A 24,438-nucleotide genomic window follows, 5' to 3' on the forward strand; every position below is an offset into this window, starting at 1 on the left:
CTGAGGTCCACGCTGCCTGCCTCTCTACCAGACTCTGTAGTTCCACTCTTCTCTCTCCTCAAAAAGCTGAATTATCCTCTTTCCAATAACCTTACCCCATCAAGAGGCGACTACTGTGTGCAGCAAATGAAAAGGACACCTGAGCCTAGCCCTCGGGCCAGGCAACTAGGTCAAGAATGCTACCAGCAAAACTGTGTCCAAGAGCCACTCCTGGTACTTGGCAGCCAGTCTGTCTTTTTTTCAGTTGTTTTCATAGCCCTACCTTTCCCAGTTTCACTATGTTGCTAGAAACATTATTTTCTTATTCACCCTGCCTGAGATTCAGTAGGCTTCTTGAATTAAGATTCATGTCTTTCAGGCAAACCTCTTTAAGTATAGCCTCTCTCCCATTCTCTTTATCCTTCTGGAATCATGTTAAACTTTTTGTTCTATTCTATCTCTTAACCCCTTTTTCCTTTTTCCATTTCTGTCTCTCCATGCTGCACTTTGGGTAATTTCTCCAATTCTGTATTCCAGTTTGCTTAATTATTCCTCAGCTGTGTCTGACCAGTGGTTTGCCTTAGCAATACTGAATTTTTCACTACAATTATTATATTTTCCACTTCTAGAAGTCCTATTTGGATCTTTTCCAAATCTTCCTGGACATTGTCATTTTTGATAGTGTACTATTCTTTACTCACGCTTTTTTTTTTCTTAAGGATTTTATGTATTTGATATTTTATAAAAAGTGTTCCAAATTGGCAGAATTTATAGGTTACTATTAGAACCATATATAAATCCTCTTGGAGGAATACATCTTAAATCCAGGCCTGAAAGTATCTCCTCAAAGAAAAAACTTCAGTGATGATAAGCTTATAATCAAATTTCACAAAGCAGTCTACAACATGAGGCATCATCTGTGAAAGACAACAGAAGCAACATAATCAGACTGGTGAAACCATAGACGGTTATATTCTGAGGGTACAGAATATAAAATAATTCTTTTAATATGTTCAAAGAGATAAAAGATTTAGGAATATTAAGAAATTATTGGGGGATCCCTGGGTGGCGCAGCGGTTTAGCGCCTGCCTTTGCCCCAGGGCGCGATCCTGGAGACCCGGGATCGAATCCCACATCGGGCTCCCGGTGCATGGAGCCTGCTTCTCCCTCTGCCTGTGTCTCTGCCTCTCTCTCTCGCGTGCGCTCTCTGATGACTATCATAAATAAATAAATTAATTAAAAAAAATTAAAAAAAAATAAAAGAAATTATTGTTAAAAGATTGATAAAAGATTTTATCAAAAGTATGAGTAAAGAGGGAGGGGTGCCTGGGTGGTTCAGTTGGTTAGATGTCTGACTTTGGCTCAGTTTTGACCATGGGGTCCTGGGATAGAGCCTCATGTTGGGCTCTCCACTCAGTAGCAGGCAGGTCTGCTTGCCTGTCTCCCTCTGCCTGTTGCACCTCCAGCTTGTGCTCTCTCTCAAATAAAATCTTTAGACAAACAAATAAAAGTAAATAAAATTGGGACACCTGGGTGGCTCAGTGGTTGAGCATCTGCCTTCAGCTCAGGTCGTGATCCCGGGTCCAAGGATTGAGTCCCGCATCGGGATCCCTGTGTCTCTGCCTCTCTCTGTGTCTCTCATGAATAAATAAAATCTTTAAAAAAAATTAAGAAAAAAGACTTTTTTTTTAAAAAGAATTTTTAAAAAACATTTTATTTATTTATTCATAGAGACACAGAGAGAGAGAGAGAGAGGCAGAGACACAGGCAGAGGGAGAAGCAGGCTCCATGCAGGGAGCCTGATGTGGGACTCGATCCCAGGTTTCTGGGATCACGCCCTGGGCTGGAGGCGGCGCTAAACCTGCTGAGCCACCAGGGCTGCCCAAGAAAAAAGACTTTTGGGGGATCCTTGGGTGGCTCAGCAGTTTGGCTTCTGCCTTTGGCCCAGGGCGCGATCCCGGAGTCCCGGGATCGAGTTCCGCATCAGGCTCCCGGCATGGAACCTGCTTCTCCCTCTGCCTGTGTCTCTGCACCTCTCTCTGCCCCTCTCTCTCTCTGTGTCTATCATAAATAAATAAATAAATAAATAAATAAATAAATAAATAAATAAATAACTTTTAACAATAATTCCTCAATATTATTAAATACTGAGGAATTGTTTAAATGGCACCGATTACCTTATAATTTTTAAAGATTATTTATTTTCAGAGAGGGAGTGTGTATGTGTGTGGGAGGAACAGAGGGAGAAAGGAAGAGAGCAGATCTCAAGCATACTTCCCACTTAGCATGGAGCCTGACTGGGGCTTGATCTCACGACCCTGACATCATGACATAAGCCAAAACCAAGAGTGAGACACTGAACTAAGCCACCCAGGTGCCCCCATAATTTTTTTTAACAGATTGTTGATTCTATCAGGTACTACATACAGTATAATTGCTTTATATTTATCTTAATTATCTTTTAATTTACAGGTTTCATTCCATTTTTTCTTGTAATTTGTTGAAAAATCTAGTAGTTCTATAGTTTCTTTTTTTCTTTTTTCTTTTTTTTTTTTAACTTATGAAACTCACACAGAGAGAGAGAGAGAGGCAGAAGACACAGGCAGAGGGAGAAGCAGGCTCCATGTACCGGGAGCCCGATGTGAGATTCGATCCCGGGTCTCCAGGATCGCCCCCTGGGCCAAAGGCAGGTGCCAAACCGCTGCACCACCCAGGGATCCCATAGTTCTATAGTTTCAAATAGCCTTGATGTCTCTGATTACATGTCCATTATATCACTTAATATATCCCCTGTCCTCAATCCTTTACATTAGAAGTTGGATCTTGATCACATTCAGATTTGATTTTCTGCCAAGATGACTTCATGGGTGGTGGTGTTTACCTCTATCAGAAGGCATGTCTAGGGATCCCTGGGTGGCGCAGCGGTTTGGCACCTGCCTTTGGCCCAGGGCCCGATCCTGGAGACCCGGGATCGAATCCCACATCAGGCTCCCGGTGCATGGAGCCTGCTTCTCCCTCTGCCTATCTCTCTCTCTCTCTCTTTCTCTCTCTGTGTGTGATTATCATAAATAAATAAAAATTTTAAAAAAAAGAAGGCATGTTTAAGTCAGATTCTCTAGGAAATAAACCCTAAGACATGTGAGCAAGTGGTTTACTACTGAATGCCCTTGGGAACAATACCTATGGGGGGATGGAGGGAGTGGGATTAGCCAGTAAAAGAAGGTGGACTCTGACTGATGCAGTTCCAACAGAGGACTCACTTGATCCCACAGAGAGCTCTGGAGCTAAAATAGTTTTTCAGAATTGTCCCTTTTAAGGCACTTTGTTGTTGCAAGGAGGCTGTCCTCAGAAAGAGGCCCTAACATTGGGCAAAGCAGTTTCTTTCTACATTAATACTTGGAGGACTTGAATCATGAACCCTAGGTAGCCAATACTACCAGACTTGTGGAAAGAAATGCCTTGGTCTTGGGATGCCTCGGTGGCAGAGTTGGTTCAGTGTCTGATTCTTGGTTTCAGCCCAGGTGATCACAGACTGTGGGATCAAGCACACTGGACTCCGCTCTCGTTGTGGAGTCTGCCTGAGATTCCCTCTCCCTCTGCTCCTCCTGCTTGTTCTCTGTATGTCTCTCTCTCAAATGAGTAAATAAATCTTTAAAAAAAATAAATGCTTTGGTCTTTTTAAAAATTTAAATTCAATTAATTAACATAAAATATATTATTGGTTTCAGAGGCAGAGGTCAGTGATTCATCAGTCTTTCATAATATCCAGTACTCATTACATCACATGACCTCCTTAATGTTTATCACCCAGTGACCCCATTCCCCTCACCCCTGACTCTCAGTTTGTTTCCTATGATTAAGAGTCTCTTATGGTTTGTCTCCCTCTCTGATTTTATCTTGTTATTTTTCCCTCTCTTCCCGTTTTATTTCTTAAATTCTACATATGAGTGAGATCATATGATAAATGTCTTTCTCTGTCTTATTTAACTTAGCATAACATCTTCTAGTTCCATCCATGTTATTGCAAATGACAAGATTTTATTTATTTGATGGCTGAGTAGTATTCCATTGTGTATATATATGCCACATCTTCCTTATCCTATCCTTCATCTGTCAATGTGCATCTGGGTTCTTTCCATAGTTTAGCTATTCTGGACATCACTGCTATCAACATTGGGGTGCAGGTGTCCTTTTGGATGACTACATTTGTATCTCTGGGGTAAATACTCATAGTGCAATTGCTGGGTTGCAGGGTGGCTCTATTTTCAACTTTTTGAGGAACATCCATACTATTTTCCAGAGTGGCTACACCAGCTTTCATTCCCACCCACACGGTAAGAGGGTTCCCATTTCTCCACATCCTTGCCAACATCTGTCATTTCCTGACTTGTTAATTTTAGCCATTCAGATCAGTGTGAGGTGGTATCTCATTGTGGTTTTGATTTGTATTTCCCTGATGCCAAGTGATTTGGAGCAGCTTTTCATGTGTCTGTTGGCCTTTTGTATGTTTTCTTTGGAATAATGTCTGTTCATGTCTTCTGCCTATTTCTTGACTGGATTATTTGTTCTTTGAGTGTTGAGTTTGATAAGTTCTTTATAGATTTTGGATACTAGCCTTTTATCTGGTAAGACATTTGCAAATATCTTCTCCCATTCTGTAGGTTGTCTTTTGGTTTTGTTGACTGTTTCCTTTGCTGAGCAAAAGCTTTTTATCTTGATGAAATCCCAATAGTACATTTTCACCTTTGTTTCCCTTGCCTTTGGAGGCATCTCTAGCAAGAAGTTGCTGCAGCTAAGGTCAAAGAGGTTGCTGCCTGTGTTCTCCTCTAGTATTTTTTTTTTAAGATTTTATTTATTTATTCATGAGAGATACACAGAGAGAGGGAGGCAGAGACACAGGCAGAGGGAGAAACAGGCTCCATGCAGGAAACCTGACAAGGGACTTGATCCCGGGTCTTCAGGATTGTGCCCTGGGCTGCAGGCAGCGCTAAACCGCTGCACCACCAGGGCTGCCCACTCCTCTAGTATTTTGATGGATTCCTGTCTCACATTTAGGTCTCTCATTTTGAGTATTTTTGCATATGGTGTGAGGAATTGGTCCAGTTTCATTCTCCTGCATGTGGCTGTCCAATTTTCTCAACATCATTTGTTGAAGAAACTTTTTTTCCAGTGGATATTCTTCCCTGCTTTGTCAAAGATGAGCTGACCATGGAGTTGAGGGCCCATTTCTGGGTTCTCTATTTTGTTCCATTGATCCATGTGTCTGTTTCTGTGTCAGTACCATACTGCCTTGGTGATTACAGCTTTGTAATAGAGCTTGAAGTCCTTAATGGTGGATGCCACCAGTTTTGGTTTTCTCTTTCAACATTCCTTTGGCTACTTGGGGTCTTTTCCAGTTCCATACAAATTTTAGGATTATTTGTTCCAACTTTGTGAAATAATTTGATGGTATTTTGATAGGGATTGCATTAAATGTATAGATTGCTCTAGCTAGCATACACATGTTAACAGTATTTGTTCTTTCAGTCTATGAGCATGGAACGTTTTTCCATTTCTTTGTGTCTTCCTCAATTTCTTTCATGAGTGTCCTATAGTTTTCTGAGTATAGATCTTTTGCCTTTTTTATTAGGTTTACTCCCAGGTATCTTATGGTTTTGGGTGCAACTGTAAATGGGATTGACTCCTTAATTCCTCTTTCTTCTGTCTTACTGTTAGTGTGTAGAAATGCAACTGATGTCTATGTATTGATTTTATATTCTGCCATGTTGCTGAATTCCTGTACAAGTTCTAGCAATTTTGGGGTGGAATCTTCCGGGTTTTCCATATAGAATATCACATCATCTGCAAAGAGTGAGAGTTTGACTTCTTTGCTGATTTGGATGCCTTTTATTTCTTTTTGCTGTCTGATTGCTGAGACTAGGACTTCCAGTACTATGTTGAACAGCAGTGGATATCCCTGCCACTTTCCTGACCTTAGCGGAAAAGCTCTCAGGTTTTCCCCATTGAGAATGATACTTGTGGAATGCCTGGGTGGCTCAGCGGCTGAGCATCTGCCTTTGGCTCAGGGCATGATCCCAGGGTCCTGGGATTGAGTCCTGCATCGGGCTCCCTGCATGGAGCCTGCTTCTCCCTCTGCCTGTGTCTCTGCCTCTCTCTCTGTGTCTCTCATGAATAAATAAATAAAATATTTTTAAAAAGAGAGAATGATACTTGCTGTGGAGTTTTTGTATATAAATGCCTTGGTCTTGAAGGGATGTCTGGATGTACATCACCTCATCCATTGCAACACACATCATGTTTGACTGTACTTCTTTTTGTGATGGTAGCAGTGACTGGTGATCACTGCCAAGACCCACTAATTCATTAAACGTCCTATATGGTGATATTCTAATTGTTATCATTCTTCCTTTTTTAGCTAGAATTTCTCCAGAAACATGAACCTCCCCCTTCATCAACTATTTGAGTACAATGAGGTTTAGTTCATATGGAAAGGTAGGATAAATGCTTTATTGTTTCTATTTATTTGGTACTTTTCATTATGAATTGGTTTCCTACTCAGTATCCTCTAAAGACTAATGAGATGGGTTTAAATTTTTTTTTTGACTATCATGGTAAACTTGGGGATTTAAATATATTTGATTTGCTTCAATTCATTGCAGTTACCATCTTTCTTGAAACTCAAAGTATCCCTATATAGCCAATGGAAACTATTTCACACTGACACCCAAGTCCTTCACACAAGACCTTACCAGTCTTTGAGAGCTTCCTTGCTTTCTATTATGACAAGATACTCACTACCATTTTGTACACGTCTTACTACAGACTTGACAGCAGCAATTTCTCCAAGAAATCATAGTTTCTTTTAGTGGCAAATGCAATTTTAGACAGAAATGGTATTTAGAAAATACAATCTAAAGTGAAAGTTGCTCATTGTTATTGGGTTTATCTTTCTACCTAGATCCTTTCAGTGGACAGAGTCCTCCCACACCCCAAACATATTTTTTAAGGAAAAAAAATCATCACGAGTTCATACTAGTACTTTCAATTCAAAGTCAGGAGTAAGAGGATTTTACACCATCTCCAATTTTACATTAGTATTTCCCTTCTGTCATGTTGAAAATCCTGTTTCTCAGAGAAACCAGCATAATTATTCATCTGCTTTATCCCACAATTCAGTCTCAGAATAACAACACCAACACTCCCATCATCAGTAAGATGTCTGAAGTTTTGCAGGCTTTTTTTGTCTTTAGTATATATTCAAATAGAGATGTACAAATTATTGGGTTGTAAAATCATACAAAATAGTTCTCCCTATGTGATTATGCAACCAATTCTATAGATAGATCCAAATGTTTCATTTAGCTCTTGATTTTTACATCTTGAGTTTTTAAACTATATAAAATATATGCATAATTAGAAAATCCATCTCCCTACAATATAACCTCCTATCCTTCCAATTTTTAAATATAAGCATATCATATACACATGATAAATTGCAGTTATTCATACTTTACCTGCTTTTTCTCATTTAATATATCCTAGAATATGTCAGAATAGAAATAGTCCGTATTATATAGAAATATTCTTTGATCTTTTCTATGACTATGTAGTACTCCATGAAGTTATACAATTCATTCGTTAGTTTCCTACTGATGGGCATTCTCATCTTTCGCTATTACACACAGTGCTATGACAAATAACCTTCAACACACACATCTTTCATATTTTTACCAATGATATTTGAGAGAGAGAATTCTGGGAGCAGAAATATCATTTCAAGGAGAGAAAAATATACGCAATTTTGCTAGATACAGTCCAATTTCCTTCAATAAGGACAGTACCGTTCTATAGTTCCACCAGCAATGCTTGAGCGTCTATTTCCCAACAACTTTACAAAAAGAGTATACTATCAATTTTTGGATTTCTGGGCAGCCCCAGTGGCTCAGCGGTTTAGCGCCGCCTTCAGCCCAGGGCATGATCCTGGAGACCTGGGATCAAGTCCCACATCGGGCTCCCTGCTTGGAGCCTGTTTCTCTCTCTGCCTGTGTCTCTGCCTCTCTCTCTCGCTCTCTCTCATGAATAAATAAATAAAATCTTTAAAAAAAATTTTTTTTGGATTTCTGCCAATCTGATATGTGAGAAACAGTATCTCAGTATAATTTTCATTGTTTTTTTTTTTCTTCTTATGAGTGAGCTTTTTTTCACATGGTTAAGCCACTTACATTTTTCTTATTCTGTGAACTGTGTTTGTCTAGCCCATTTTCTATAGGGTCCTTAGTTGTGTTTATTCTCTATTTCTAGATGTTCTTTATAAATATTAAGAGTATTAATGCTGTAAGTTGCAAACATTTTTTCCAGTTCATTATTTATTGAGACCATTTTAGACTAAATTCACAGCTTGACAATTTTCAGGCCACAAAAGGAATATGATTTCCAGCCCAAACTGCACCCTAGGGCTGGCTTGGGTGAAGAATTTTCCAGGGAATTGTTGTTCTCCCTTCTATTCAAAGCCAAACTGTCTTAATATCTTCTTTTGAGTAGATTTTCATTTTTCTGATTCTTCTTTTCATGGGCTGTAGGCTTTGTCTCCTCTCCCCCAACTTACAGAGCCGTGAAACCAAAAGCTCTTGGCCACTAGGGAATGGCAGTGTCCCCAGGGCAGTTCTAAGTTTCACTTTTCTGTATCTTTTGGGATTTGTGCTTTCCATTATATTTGTCTTCAGGATTTCTCTCACTTTCTTGCAAGGCCACCACACAGACTATGATGTTATTAATTTTCCCTTTAGTTATGCAAAACATTGGGCCTATAGTTCATTAAGTGAAGGGAGCATTTAAGGAAATGTTTAAGTATTTAATCCAGCATCTTCTGGTATTCTGAACCAAGAATGCTCCTTGGGAAATGTAAACTACCATTTGCTAGATACACAAATCTCACAGTTCTGTCTTACTTATTGTATGAATTTTAATTACAAATATAATATAGATTCATTGGAAGAAAAATCAAACTGAACAGAAGAGAAAATAAAAAGCTTCCCTGCTGTTTGTGGCTTCATTTCCCCTAGCCGCTTTTTGGCAAATTCAGCTTTTATGTTAGACCATTTAGTTTATACCATGAAACGTTCTTTTTTTTTTTTACCATGAAACGTTCTAAAACATTCCCTCTGTAAAGTTCTGTAGGTGCCACAGAATTGAGAGCCAGTTTCTACTCAGAGAAGCTTTCAGTTTTATTAGGGAAACAGAAATGAACTGGCACGCACGGAGAATTAGATCTATTTAAGAGTCAGTTTAGAAGTCCAGGCAGCAAACGCTAATAAAGTTGAAAAGATAGAATTTTGTGGGCTGGAGTTACGCAAGGAAAAATTAAGAAGGAGGTAGACAATAAAAGAAAAAATTTGAAGGCAGCCACACAGAGAATGTGGAGGAGTCAGGAGCATATCACAGAGATAGATTCAAAAGAAATACTGAAGGGACAAGTTCATTAAGCAAAGTAGTGCCTCCCTCACTAGAATGAAGCCTTCATTTCTGCAGTCGTCCAGGTGGTTGGTCAGGCTTAGAGCTCATTTTTGGTTGTCATTAGTTGCCATTTGAAAAAATATATCAGACATTGAATGCAGCTTCAAGAGCAATGGCTACCCAACTATCCAGGCCAATTTTGGCTAACATGCTAATCAGCTTATCAGATATAAAATGGTTTGAGCACCTCCCCTGTCACAGGAGGAGTGTGAACAATCGGCTTTTGAAGTCAATGTGCTTGCTTTGGCAGCACATATACTAAAATCGGCTTCTGGAATCAAGAAGTCAGAATTAGTCCTAGGGGATCACATTTGGATTTTTATCAAATGCTGGTATCTCCAACGTTGTACTTCATCCCGATCTCTAGCCTTCAATTTTCTGGGTCTTCAGCCAAGGGTGGGGGGATACATACTTATTTCCACATCTTTAGATTTTAAAGGGTCAAGGAATGGTATCTGAATCATCCACTATACATCATTAATAATAACAACAGCACTCACCACTCTGTCCCCATATGCTATCTGGAAAAACATTTCATTTCCTAGGTACGAGTTTATTCTTTTATTTCTGTATTCATTATTATTTCCTAGCTTTTAATGTGAGGTTTTATGCTATATACGATGGAGACAACAAGTTTAAAATAAAAAACAAATCCTATCCTTCTCACACAATCTAAGATTATCAACAATAAACAGGTAGGAGCATCTCGGTGGCTTAGTCGGTTAGGCATTCTGATGCTTGATTTCAGCTCAGTCATGATCTCGGGGTTGTGAGATCGAGCCCTGCATTGGGCTCCAAGCTGGGTGTAGAGCCTACTTGGGATTCTCTTTCCCTCTCCCTCTGCTCCTCCCCTACCTCCCCCCAAAATTAAGTAAATAAATAAAAATAAGCAGGTAATCAAAGATGTAACTGCAAGTTGAGATGAATGCTGTGAAGAAGCTAAGAGAATAAAAGAGAAATTTAAGATATGGCAGAGAGAGTTCAGAAATTTTATTAATAGGAGTATATTCAATCGCAAGTAACAGAACAAAGACTACCAGTGATTTCTAAAAAACAAAGATGTTTATCTCTCACAGCAGAATTCTGGAAGTAGCTGGTTCCTAAATCAGTATAGTGGCTAAACTATATCATAAAGGATGTAGTCTCCTGTCTTTTCCCTTCTATTGTTTATGTTCCTCAGCATATTAGCTTTTTCTCCTTGTGCTTCTTCTCACCTCACTGGTCTAAGCCAGCTGCTATAGTTCCAAGACAAGTGCAATCAAGGCATGAAGAGGTGGGCAGCGTCTCCTTACTATCTTTCTTTTTGTAAGAGGGTAAAAAACTTCCTAGAAGCCTTCTCAGGAAACATCTCTTTGGTCAGAACTGGGTCACATGCCCATCTCTAAATCAATCTACAGGGACACCTGGGTGGCTCAGCGGTTGAGCGCCTGCCTTAAGCCCAGGGCCTGATCCTGGAGTCTTGGGATCGAGTCCCACGTCAGGCTCCCTGCATGGAGCCTGCTTCTCCCTCTGCCTGTGTCTCTGCCTCTCTGTCTCTGTGTCTCTCATGAATAAATAAAGTCTTTTAAAAAAAATAATAAATCAATCTACATCCACAAAGAATGGGACTATTGTTTTTGGTTCTGATTATTCATCTCCTAGCACTGGGAGAAGGAACCCCCTCCCTGAACATGTTGCTATCCTCACAGTATTGAGGTTCCTTAAAACAGATTTTCAAAAAGGGAAATAGTTTTTTAGTATACACAATAGTGAAAATAAAAATCCAGAAGATTCATTCACCAACTAAATAACTAAAATGGGACAAAGACAACTCAAATATCCCTCAAAAGTTTCAAGCCTGGGTAACTACGACAATCATACTGCCAAGAATAGATTAGAGAATGTGGGAGGGAAAAACCTAGTTTGTGAGAGAGACAAAAATTAATTCCACTTTCTTCTTGAGTTTGAGGTGCAGCCAGACAGTCTGGTAGAAATGGAGGATGTGACTTGAAGGGAAAAGCTGGAATTCAACATAGATATTGGAATCATCCACAATGAGGCAGGATTTGAAACCATGAGAATAGATAGAACCACTGGGAGAGAAAGGGAAATGCCAGAAAAAAATCTTGGTCAACAACTATAATTAGGAGACAGTAAGATGATGACAATGCCATAAAAAGCAAAGGAGAAGGAGTAATTAATTCCAGAGATACAAGAACTAAGGGACCACAATCACATGGCAGCCAAGGAGTAAGTTGTTTCTTCTTCTTTCTTCTTTCTTCTTCTTCTTCATTCTCCTCCTCCTTCTTCTTCTTCTTCATTCTCCTCCTCCTCCTTCTTCTTCTTCTTCATTCTCCTCCTCCTCCTTCTTCTTCTTCATTCTCCTCCTCCTCCTCCTTCTTCTTCATTCTCCTCCTCTTCCTTCTTCTTCTTCATCCTCCTCCTCCTCTTCCTTCTTCTTCTTCATCCTCCTCCTCCTCCTCCTTCTTCTTCTTCATCCTCCTCCTCCTCTTTCATCCTCCTCCTCCTCCTCCTTCTTCTTCTTCATCCTCCTCCTCCTCCTCCTCCTTCTTCTTCATCCTCCTCCTCCTCCTTCATCCTCCTCCTCCTCCTCCTTCTTCTTCTTCTTCCTCCTCCTCCTCCTCCTCCTCCTCCTTCTTCTTCTTCTTCTTCTTCTTCTTCTTCTTCTTCTTCTTCTTCTTCTTCTTCTTCTTCATTCTCCTTCTCCTTCTTCTTCAGATTTTAAGTAATCTCTACACCCATTGTGGGGCTTGAACCCACAACCCTGAGAACAAGAGTTGCACACTGCCCCAACTGAGCCAGCCAGGCACCACAAGAAGTAAAGTTTTCAAAAGAAAGTACTGTTCAACACTGTTGACTGCTACAGAGATGTTAATGACTCTGATATACTTTTGAAAAATTTCAGAAACAGTAGGAACATAAGGGTCATGTGCATTTATGGGATCTCTTTTTGTCTACTCTTTTGAGGACTTTGGAAAGGAAGGAAGATATAGGATGTCAGATGTCATGTTGGAGGCAATGGTAAGGTAGTGGTAGGAAGGGGTCAGCAGATAACTGAGAACATTGTGGGCTAAGAGGAAGGTGCTGAGAGAGGGAAAAGGGTGAGGAGCCCTATGGGAAGGGAAAGACAGGAAGATGTGCAGAGGCTTGAGGCCATGAGAAGGCTAAAAACCAGATTCAGGGATCCCTGGATGGCTCAGTGGTTTAGTGCCTGCCTTCAGCCCAGGGCGTGATCCTGGAGGCCTGGGATCGAGTCCCACATCAGGCTCCCTGCATGGAGCCTGCTTCTCTCTCTGCCTATGTCTCTGCCTCTCTCTCTCTGTGCCTCTCATGGAGAAATAAATAAAATCTTTAAAAATAAATAAATAAAAAATAAAAATCAGATTCAACAGGAGAGATGAAGATGTGAATACAGAGGTGACCAGAGAAAACGAGATGTTGACAAAAATGGGTAATGAATTTCAAGATATCTAGTGGATAACAAAAGTAAAAATAAAGGTCAATACAGGTGAGAATGTTAATACCCAGCAAACTCACAAAAGTAATCAAGAAAGAGAAGGCAGAGGAGTACTGAAATTCACCAGGGACAGCGGGAAAGAAATCTGGAAATTGGAGGCCAACAAACAGAGACAAGACTCGATGACAGGACAGTAGCCAAATGGCTAAAACTGAAATGGTGAAACTTTAGTGGGAAAAGTATAACTGAGGAAACCAGAGAACCAATAAAGTGTAGGATAAGGGGGTGCAGGGTCAGGAGTAAGGGAAACACTCATTTTATAAAGAGAAAGAACTAACACAAATCTGCTAAGGAGACTCCAAGGCTGATGATGCAAGGAAGAGAGGACAGAACAGAATCCTATTCCAGGGACCCATCATAACAGAACATAATTGTGGCATGGCTGATGGCACATGTACATTCTCTATTGTACCAGGCACAGGTCCACGGCCCCTGCAAACTGTGGATAATTCACACAAAGTACTGCATTCAGTGAGAACCTACCATCCCATATAATTGCATAATAATGCATACATATGCAGATGAGAATGTGAGTTACTGAAGATGGATACAGAACATGAAAAAGATGGGAGACAGGGATGTGAACAGCAAAAGCCAGGGCTCCCTGGGGCAAGCAGACCAGCTTCTTAATAATTTAACTCCTGACAGTTAAAAGGTGAAGGTTACAAATAGGGAGATGTGATAAACAAAAGTAGCCAGCTGGTAGTTTGACCGAGAGGCCGAAGTACTTCTTACTTTAAAAAATAAAACCAAAATCAGATTACAGAAGGCTGCATGGCCTCTGAAATTCCCAAGGCCTTTCTGAGACTTCCCACACACAGAAGTATAATGACTTGTCCGGGACTCCCAAGATGCCTGGTAGGTCAGACTGTAGACAGATACACACAGGTGCCCTCGTGAGATGGTATCAGGTCAGGGAAAGGCCAGTGACAGTAACTGACTAGAAGAAGAAGAAAGGAGGTGAAACGGAGAGAGAGAAGGTAGGAGGGGGGACATGGAGAATGGGGGGGAAGGGGCAGTGAGATGGGGAAGCAGGGAAGAAAGGAAAGAAATCATAAAAAGATGAAGCTGCCAAAGGCATCAGACCCCTATCTCTCTATCTCTGCATATTCTCTTATGCAAGAATGTGACCTGCCTTATACAAAGGCAACAAACAGCAGAAAATGAATGTCTGTGACCCCCTAAATTAGTGTGAATAATACTTAAATAAGGGAACAGACTATTTCAGAGGCCGTGTAACATTCAGTGGCCATGTCAATTACATTTATGTTAACTCTTTTCTTCTTGATCTTGGAATAATTGCTTCACAGTTAACACCAGGGAAGTTATCTCTTTATCTACAGAAATGTGTGTGGAGGCTTTATTAAGCAATTAACCCAAGTAGACAAATAAACACCTTTGTGAAGCATCAAGAATAGCACGAAGAGATATCTGCAGTAGAACATAAGCAGAAAAGAAAATCAGGAAAATACAGGTTTGTACTGTGAAAACAGAAGTAGAAGTTGCCTTACAGTGAAAACTCATAGTAAAAAGGAGCATGATGATGTTACACCCCTTCTCATAGACAGGTGCTTTACAAGCTTTTTCACAAGATTTGTATGTTATTTCATATTCACTCAATGTTATGAAATGCAGAAAATAGCTATCATTGCTTTTAGTTAACAGTTGAAAAAGTGAGGCTTAAAAAGGTGAAATCGCTTGCTCATGGATAGTCGGTAAATAACAGACACTGGACTTGAACCTGGATTTTCTGATGCCTGGTGCACTGGTCTGTCTGGTCCTCCCACATACTCAAATATTGGGCTGGATGAGCAGTCCATAAGCAGAAAACTAGAAGGAATGATGTCTAAAATAAACACTCCCAAGTCCTGGGACTCCATGATTCTGCCATGCTCGCTATCCCTTGAATGCCCTCTGGACAAAGAGCAAGCTCATCCAATCACACAGTGTGTGTGTACACATGTGGTATGTGTGTACACACCTGTATGCTATGGGCAGGTAGGGAGCTGCAAAACCAACACTTAGGACATTAGCAGTAAATAATATCAGACTGCCTCCCTGCACAGAAATAATTACCTTGCACTAAGTTCCTCTTTGCATAAAGCCTGACATTTTCATGATGTTTAGGGAGCCTGCTTTTGGCTTCCAAAAGCTCTGGCGCCATACCATGCTGCCACTGTAATTGCCCTCCAGTGAACCATCAAAAGCCCATATAGAACATTTTGGATACAGCAGTTTGCCTGCCACCAAAACACTAAGTTGCGATATTTTATATTTATCTCTATTTAATTTTAGTGATGCCACATAAATGTTAACACGGTCTTACGCTAATACAGTCACAAAAAAGTCTTAATAACACCATACACTGGCACACCCCTAGGTGAGTTATGGCCTGTTGGGCAGGCCTAATGCATGCTCCTCAAGTCACTTAGTTAGTCCTCTTTAAATAAGATGTAACATGAAGATGTTACAGTTTCCCCCAAGAAATGTGTTTCCAGAAGCAACAGCAAGGGATACATAGGACAATTTGCTCATGCTGAAAGAGGAAAGAAGGTACTTGGGATGACAGGAAAGAATTCCAAAAAGAGTCTGAGGAGAGAGGTTAATAATGTATGATTTAGTTATATCACGGCTTGAGAAACAAAGAGTGAGCTTCTCTAAGTTCTCAAGCCTCTAAAGCCACAAGGGTAAGACTTCTCTCTAGTGCTGAAATCACAGCTAACTATGACAAACTCAGCGATTCTCCACCCCTTCAGGAGATGCACAAGCAAACATCTCCTCAGGTCTCCTGAGGGATGGTCCAGGTCTGGTAGGTGAGACCAAGGTAGGCAGAGTGCCCTGGAAGCCACACCCTTGACTGTCAAAAACAACCACAGGATAACCAGGGCTTGAAGAAGAAAGAAGGTTGGTGATAAGGGGCACAGAGGCCAGCAAGGCCCCTCCTGGAACAGCTCTTCCAGCCTTACCAGATTTGCCCCTCAATTTACTAAGAAAAGACCCTTTCTCACACACACACACACACACACACACACACACACACACAAAAGGCTTTCACAGTAAGAAGACTGAGATTCTGATTAAATAACAATTAGCAATGGATGAAAAGCAAAGGAAATCTTTTCAAAATAAAACCCAGAATGGCAAAAATGTTTACAGTAGCCTTTCTTCTACAACATGTTAATCCTTACACACAAGCAGAGCAACCCCTAATAGCTACCACCCATGATCCTCTACCAACAATCAGAATACTGGTTCCTATTTTAGAGACACAAATAGTCCTAAGAACAGATTTTCAAAAAAGAAATGAACTAGAGCTCCAATGGGTCAACTGTAGCTTGAAGACATCTTGACTTGTTTAGTGGAATGATGTCATGCCCACACATCTTTCCGCACCCACTCTTTAGAGATGCTGTCTCCCCACTCTTCTAGCATAAGCCAGACTAACTAAAATTTAAACAAATTCCAACCCAGAGAGTACCAGACAATACTGACTGGTACCAGACAATAAGGAGAAAGCATATTCCCCTCAAAAGTCCTTCCTCAGTCAGGTTCACATTATACTCACCACCAGATGTAGCTTCACTGCGAAAGGATCAACTCTTAGAATTCATTCCCTCCCACTCAACCAGCTATGGGTGGTCTAACTTTGTATTAGCTCTTAATACAACAGAGAACGTGACCTAAAATACAGTATTAAATGTCCCTAAGATGAGAGGGAACAGAGAGTTATGAATGGTAACGACATGATGAAAATTTGTATCTACTTCAGTAAGGGCAGAATCAAATTCTTAGTTTCATTAGGATTACACTGAAGTATAGATAGAGATGTACAAGAGTTGAAGTGTAACCTTCTTCCAGGCCAATCGGGCCAAAAGTAAAGCTAGACTTCACCTGAGGGGCCCTAACAGTCCTGGCCAATGGGATGCCCATCCATGTTGCTTACCTGGAAAAGGCAGCCCCCAGCACAAACGCAGCATACTCCTTCACCAGGGGCTCTGTGCTGTTCAGCCCATTGATCACCACTTGAAGGCCACCGAAGGAAAGCAGGTCCTGTGCATTATCCATCTGCAACAAAGGCACAGCTTAGTATAGTACAGTCATCAAGGAAAGAAGAGCCCTTTTTATTGTCTTTATTTGAGGACTATTCAAAAAAAAAAAACACTAAAAAGCCAAGTAAAAAGAAAGGGTGGCCATTCTTACCAACTAGAAAAGATCTGTAAAAACAAATTAAATTCTTAAATTTGAGATTTCTAATTCATTTTATCTCACATGATTTATGAGCATCTATGTGGGAAATGGCAGAAATGGCAAAAATGGCACCTAGCTATGGCTTATGCCAAACATGCCCTGGAAAATTCTAACACCATAACGAATCACAAGCTGTTAACACAAAGATCTGGCATCATCAGGACTACTAAATGGTGCCATGCTTTCTGTTCATGCCCAGTCCCAATGTGGGCAGTGGAAGCAGCAGACACTAAAAGAAATCCTCTCTCTTCCTCACTTCATCTTCTAAGGCTCTCTTCCTCTAAATCCTCTAAGAGTGACTGATTCTGAGAACATTCATAATAAATCTGCACAGAACTCTTTCTCTCAAAGGCTGTACTCTAGGCTTTTGTTACTGGCTAGTGGCTGTTATTGATAGTGCATAACATTTCCATAATCAAATACAATTCTATCAAACAGCACTGGTCTAAGCTACCCTTTAAGGTCCCAAACCCCAAGTCTAGACTATTTCTCTTTTATTCTATAGGGAATCTCATTCCCCAGGCTTCCTTAGTATCCTGGAATAAGAAAACTTAATTTGCTCAGAAAGGTCACTGGATTCTATTTTCTCCATGCAGTAACTATAGTCTGCCTTGGAAATACCTCTGTTGCTACAAAGGCTGCCTCTTGCCCACTGGCTGATCCCACTCTACAAATCATCAGGAAAATGCAGACAGCTGGCCTAACAATGGCACTGCTATCCACCTCTTTCCTCCAGATGCCTCCATTTCCTACTTGCCTATGCCCTTCCAAACTAGACAAAGACCGTAATAGAGAAATTGAGTTTGAAGGCCTTTGACTCTACCTGTTTCTGGGTGGACCTAGACTGTTTTTACCCTTAGAAGATCATTTTTATATATTCTGATATAAACTCCACAAGAAAGGGTTTTTTTCTGTCCATTGTTGCAGGTCTAGTGATTAGAAGAATGCTAAGCATATACTAGGTGCTCAATAAATAATTGTTAAACCAATGAACAAATATGATCAGAAAAAAATGTTACTAAAATAAACTCCACTGTGAGTAAAAAAGGCAACCTGAGGCATCTGTGACAACAAAGTGGATGGGTCCCTGGTTCCAGAGACCTGAAGAGAAGGCCAATCTCTTCACGGTCCTGAAGCAAACTGGGGTCTACTCTGCCACAAGGGCCCCCAAGTCAGGGCTGGGATTTTTCTGCCTCAATGTGTCCTTGTGAAGAGGAGTTATTACTGGACCACAGGCCAGCCAACTAGGGAGACTCAGAGCTGGGTGTCTGGCTGACATAAGTTCAAATAATACTTCATGAGCCTTTCTTTTTTACACACTCTAGTTTTAAAATCTAAGAACTCACTGTCTCTTTTTTATCCTCCCTCCTCCAAGTTTTATGGATAACAAAGCCATGGCTCAGAGTCCTGCTGTTCAATGCCTGGGGTGGCTACTTGTCAAAGCCGGCAGGAGTTCCTAACAGAGCAGCTGCCAGTCTAACACTATGCCAAAGCAATATAGCCCAGAATCACAGAAGTTCTGTTGCAGATGCAGTTTGTTATTACAAAGACAATTCAGGGTGTTATAAATTCTAACATTTATAGAAGCACCTCAACCTTTTCAATGTTTTCTCATTTGTTATTTCACTGAAGATCAAGAAAAAAAAGACTCATTCTGCCCACTGTACACTCAGAAGATCAAGCTCCAAAATCTGGGGTCCTGTTCAGCATCACACAAGAGAAGGCAGGATCAGGGCCTAGGTCTTCAGCTCCTCATCTAGATCTGGGGCCACAGCTTTCCCCAGGGTGTCTTCAGGATGATGTGGGACAGGTAGACAGAAATTCAAGGTAGAGGGAGGGAGCACATGAGGAAGGACACACTAGGGAACTGTGCCAATACTCCAGAGGAAAAGAGAGAACCAGAGCACTGGCCGGATAATGAGAAAACAGGAAACAGAGAAAGGGACAAACTGTGGTAAATAATTGAGATGACGTTAGGAAAGGCCAACAAGAGTACCCAGGGTACCTGGGGCAGGAAGAGGCTGCACCTTGTAAGTAACTCACAACCGTTTTCCAAACACATGGTTTAACTTTCCACAAATCCTGTTTAATAATTCCAATATGGCTGGGACATCTGGGTGGCTCAGTTGATTAAGCATCCGACTCTTGATTTTGGCTAAGGTCGTGATCTCAGGGTTGTGGGATCAAGTCCCGCATTGGGCTCCATGCTCAATGGAGAGTCTGCTGGAGATTCTCTATCCCTCTGCCCCTCACACCTCCCATGGGCGCATGCACACACACTCTAAAAAAAAATTTTTTAAAGATTTTATTGATTTTATTTAGTTATTTATTTATGAGAGACACAAAGGGGGGTGGGGAGAAAAGCAGAGACACAGGCAAAGGGAGAAGCAGGCTCCATACAGGCAGCCTCACGTGGGACTTGATCCTGGGTCTCCGGGATCATGCCCTGGGCTGAAGGCGACACTAAACCACCGAGCCACCTGGGCTGCCCCCCAAAAAAAATTTTTTTAAAGATAATTCCAATATGGCTGCGAGAAAATTTGGGCAGATTCAGTTTGGGTCTTTGAAGCCCATGGCAAAAGAAGTTCCATCTTCCTCAAAGCTAGCATTAAATTTCCTAAATTCCCCCATCACAACTAGAATTAAAGGTTAAGCCAGGTCTTCTTTAATTCCCCTGTGAAATCACAACCCAACACTGTTGCATGATAGCCTGACACACCAGCCCAAAGCAAGGGCCATGTGTTTCCAATCCAAAGGCTAATGACTCAGAACATATATGACTCTTCTGCTAAAGAGAAGTTTGGCCTCACCAGGGAACAGGTTCTTGGTCTGACCTCAGATTGAGTTAGGTGACACCCAAGAAACTTTACTCCACCTAGTAACCCGTAAAAGCAAAATAGGATGTCACCCTAGAGATAACACTGCCAGATAACAGGCAGACTTGCATAAAACAAAATTCTGTCAGGGCCCTACCAGCCTCCTGTGCATTCACTCCCCTCTAGGAATGATCAGCACTCCAGTCATTTTGGCCTTTTATGCTCAATTAAAGGGAGAGCCTACAGAAACCTGATACCTAAAGAGCCATCCAAGTATGTTAAATGAGAAAAAATAAAAGCTGCCAAGATCAGAGTAGGACGAAGTTGGCCAATAACCCCCAAGATCCTTAATCCTTTAAATACCTGTAACGGAAAAGCTGCTGGAATTCTTGTTTTTTACCCTGGAGAGCAAGACAGGAAAGAGTAAAGAGAACTCAGGCCCACTTTCTCTCTAAGAGGATCATAGACTTGCTATTTGAGTCCTGAGAAAGAGTTATGAGCAAAGAAAGAAGATGAAGAGGCCGCATCATAATTCCTGCAGATACTGTATACACTCATCCTCTCTCACCACAAAGGCTGGCAAAATCCAAAAGAAAGAAAGTCTTTTAGCCTAGTTTATAGAGAACAAGGACGCAGTCATGTGTGGGAGGATGCTGAAGATCTGTGTCTTGATGAGGATCTCAAACAAGCTTTTGATTATGATTACACAGTCTTCCTGGGCCACCATCATCCCTAGTATGAATTACAGCAAAAGCCTCTTATCTGGTTTCCGTGCTTCTACCCACACCCCCTGCCTCCAGTCTAATTCCCAACAAAGCAGGCAGAGGGATCCTTTAAAAATAAGTCAGAGCATGTTGTTCTTCTGCTCAACAGCCTCTAATAATGTCCAGTTTCATATTCTCTTTTCCATGGTCAACAAGGTGGTCCATGAACTTCCTCCCATCTTCATCTACATCCCTCTCTCCTCTTTTAGCTCCAACCACACTGACTTGCCCTGATCCCACCAACACACTAGTCATGTTCCCACCTTAGGGCTTTAGTATTTGCTGTTTCTCCTGCCTGAGATGCACCTTCCCAACAATGCCAATCCTCACTCTGAACTACTTTTTATTTTCCCATAGTATTTGTCAACTTTAAACACACTGTCTATAATTTACTTATTATTTATGTTTATTATTTATCTGTCTCTGCTGGTAGCTAAGCTCCAATTTTGTTCACAGATGTATTTTAAGTGCCTGAAATAGTTCTTGGGACTTAACAGGCATGCAGTAAATTAATTTATTTAATAAATAAGTGAATTCTCTTGCTCCTTCTCCTTAGATCTACCTATGTCTTTTTGAGCTTCATTAAAAGATTCCAGTATCCTAGGAGACAGAGTGACCAAAAGGTTAAGAGCAGTTTAGGGTCAGACAGACCTTGTTGTAAATCCCAGCTCTACCACTCACTAACTGGGTGACTTTGGGCAATATTAGGTGTGACCTGTGTCTTATTTGCCTCAGTGATACAATGGAACTTGTAACAGCGCCCACTCATAAGGCAGCTATGGAAGTCAATGAATTAGTACGTACAAATTAGTGCGTACAAAGTACTTGAATAAGTGCTTTGTATATGAGAATGCTCAATAAATATTAACTATTATAATTATGGCACAAGTGTGATCAGTCTTTTCCCTGCTGCAAACTCTCCAAGGGGGTCTTAAAATCAAGGATAAAATCATAAAGAGCATGATATTCCCAATTCCACCTCTCTGAATCTCTAACCTTTTCACTTTATCTATGCTACCCTCTCCAGTATTTCCCAGGTCCTTAATCTCTCCAAGCTCTTCTCAACCTCAAAATCTTTGCACATGCTGTTTCCTCTGCCTATAGTACTCTGATTCAAGGGTTGGCAAACTTTCTCCAAAGGGCCTGATAGTAATTATTTATGGTTTTGTCAGCCACAAGATTTCTGTCACAACTCTTCAACTTCTGCACTGCTAGCATAAAAATAGCCCAAAACAACAATACATAAGGAAACAGATGTAGCTGTGCCCCAATAAAACTTGATCTACAAAAGCCTTTCTCAATACCCCTGATTAGGCTAAATTCCCCTGTTATATACTCCCAGACTACTTTCTGGAGCCCTTATCACAACCTCAAGTTCAAGTTATCTCATTATTATATTGTTACTTGCTCGTTATTCAATTGTTCATTATTTAATTATTCCCTCTTTCAGACTATAAGCTACATGAAACAGGGACCATGGCTGTTTTGCCCCTATTGTATAATTGGTGTTGAAAAACTAATGGAGTTAAGACTACAAATGAAAAAAAGATTAGAAACAAAACAAAACAAAACAAAAAAACAAAAAAAAAGAAAAAAAGATTAGCCTTTTCTTCTAGAATGTATCTTATAGCTATTGGCCTAGGTTAAAACTACTATAAGCCCTGAGAGATAAGTAAAGATGTTGATGCTATTTTCTTAGGATTTAGGGCAGGCAGGTTTGTTGCTGAAGATGTTACTTAAAAGTCAGATTTATGGAAAAAAAATACTATACCTGATGGACATAATATTCAAGATCAAAGAGAGCAGCAATCTTCTCTTCTAGGCTAGAGCTGGAACTATTGAACTTGTTGATCAGCCGTACCATGATCTGCATGTCAGTCTCAATGACAACATTTAGCTCCTCAAAGTCCTTCTTCAGCTCCTCAATGGGGCGAAAGAGTCGTTTAACCTTGGCCTGTCTTGCCTAAGAAGATAATTGAAGTAAAGAGATAATTAGATCAATTGGAGATATCTCCCCAGGACACTTGTCGTTTACCATGAATGCCCATTCTCGCAGAGCTGCTGCTCCAGGATTCAAAACCTTTCATCTGTACTATCAAAAAATTCCCCAACAGGAATGCCTCATCTTATTGCACTTCATTTTGTCACACATAGAGATGTTATGTTTTTTACAAATTGGAGGTTTATGGAAACCTGCATTTAGCTACTCTACCAGCACCATTTTTCCAACAGCATTTGCTCACTCTGTGTCACATTTGGTAATTCTTGCAATATTTCAAATTTTTTCATTATTATTATATTTGTTATGGTGGTCTGTGATCAGTGGTATCTTATGTTACTATTGTAATTGTTTTGGGTGCTACAAACCACACCCATGTGAGACAGTGACTTAACTGATAAATGTTGTGTGCTGACTGTTCCACTGATAGGCAATTAATTCCCTCCTCTCTCTGCTTCTCCTTGGGCCTATATTTCCTGAGACACAGTGATACTGAAATTAGGCCAAGTAATAACCCTATAATGACCTCTTAAGTGTTCAAGTGAAAGAAGGAGTCTCATGTCTCACTTTAAAGCTAGAGATGACTAGGCTTAGTGAGGCTGGCATGTCAAAAGCTGAGATACCAAAAGACAAGACTCTTTTTTTTTTTTTTTAAGATTTTATTTATTTATTCATGAGAGAGAGAGAGAGAGAGAGAGGCAGAGACACAGGAAGAGGGAGAAGCAGGCTCTATGCAGGGAGCCTGACGTGGGACTCGATCCCAGGTCTCCAGGATCAGGCCCTGGGCTGAAGGTGCTGCTAAACCTCTGAGCCCCCCAGGCAGCCCAAGACAGGACTCTTGTGCCAGTTAGCCAAATTATAGATGCAGAGTTCCTGATGGAAACTGAAAGTACTACTCCAGTGAACACACAAGTGATAAGAAAGCAAAACAGTGGCACTGCTAATATGGAGAAAGTTTTAGGGGTCTGGATAGAAGATCAAACCAGCCATAACATTTCCTTAAACCAAAGCCTAATCCAGAGCAAGGCCCTAAAATCTCTCCAATTCTATGAAAGCTGCAGGTAAGGAACCTGCAGAAGAAAAGTCTGAAGCTAGCAGAGGTTGATTCATGAGGTTTAAGAAAACAAGTCATCTCCGTAACATTAAAGTGCAAGGTGAAGCAGCAAGTGCTGATATGCAAGCTGCAGTAAGTTATCTGGAAGATCTAGCTAATTCATGAAGGTGGCTACACTCAGCAACAGATGTTCAATATAGATGAAATATCCCTCTATTGGAAGATACCATCTAAGACATACAGAGCTAGGAAAGAGAAGTCAATGCCGGGCTTCAAAGCACAGGCTGATTTTCTTGTTAGGGCCTAATGCAGCTGCTGACTTTAAGCTGAAACCAATGTTTACTTACTATTCCAAAAATCATACAGCCCATAAGAATTAAGCTTAATCTACTTGGCCTGTCCACTATAAATGGAACAACAAAGCCTGGATCACAGCATGCCTATTTAAACATGGTTTACTAAATATGGTAAGATCAATGTTGAGACCTACTGTCAGAAAAAAAATTTTTCCCCCAAAATATTACTGCTTATGGACAATGAATGCACTT

The 24,438-nt window shown here is 40.7% G+C and overlaps 1 protein-coding gene across 2 annotated transcripts in view; it reads right to left on the minus strand.

The window, feature by feature from the left end:
• The window catches only part of SIL1 (SIL1 nucleotide exchange factor), a 218,792-nt gene that overhangs the window by 51,455 nt on the left and 142,899 nt on the right, over window positions 1-24,438 (minus strand). For both annotated transcript variants that reach the window (XM_025432119.3, XM_049091843.1), the window contains 2 exons: window positions 22,609-22,800; window positions 16,953-17,074 (listed from right to left, as the gene is read on the minus strand). In XM_025432119.3, coding sequence (XP_025287904.1) covers window positions 16,953-17,074; window positions 22,609-22,800 — 314 coding nt within the window. The remainder of the gene's footprint in view (window positions 1-16,952; window positions 17,075-22,608; window positions 22,801-24,438) is intronic.

The sequence above is a fragment of the Canis lupus genome, chromosome 11, assembly GCF_003254725.2.
Source record: "Canis lupus dingo isolate Sandy chromosome 11, ASM325472v2, whole genome shotgun sequence".
In the NCBI taxonomy this organism is placed as follows: domain Eukaryota; kingdom Metazoa; phylum Chordata; class Mammalia; order Carnivora; family Canidae; genus Canis; species Canis lupus.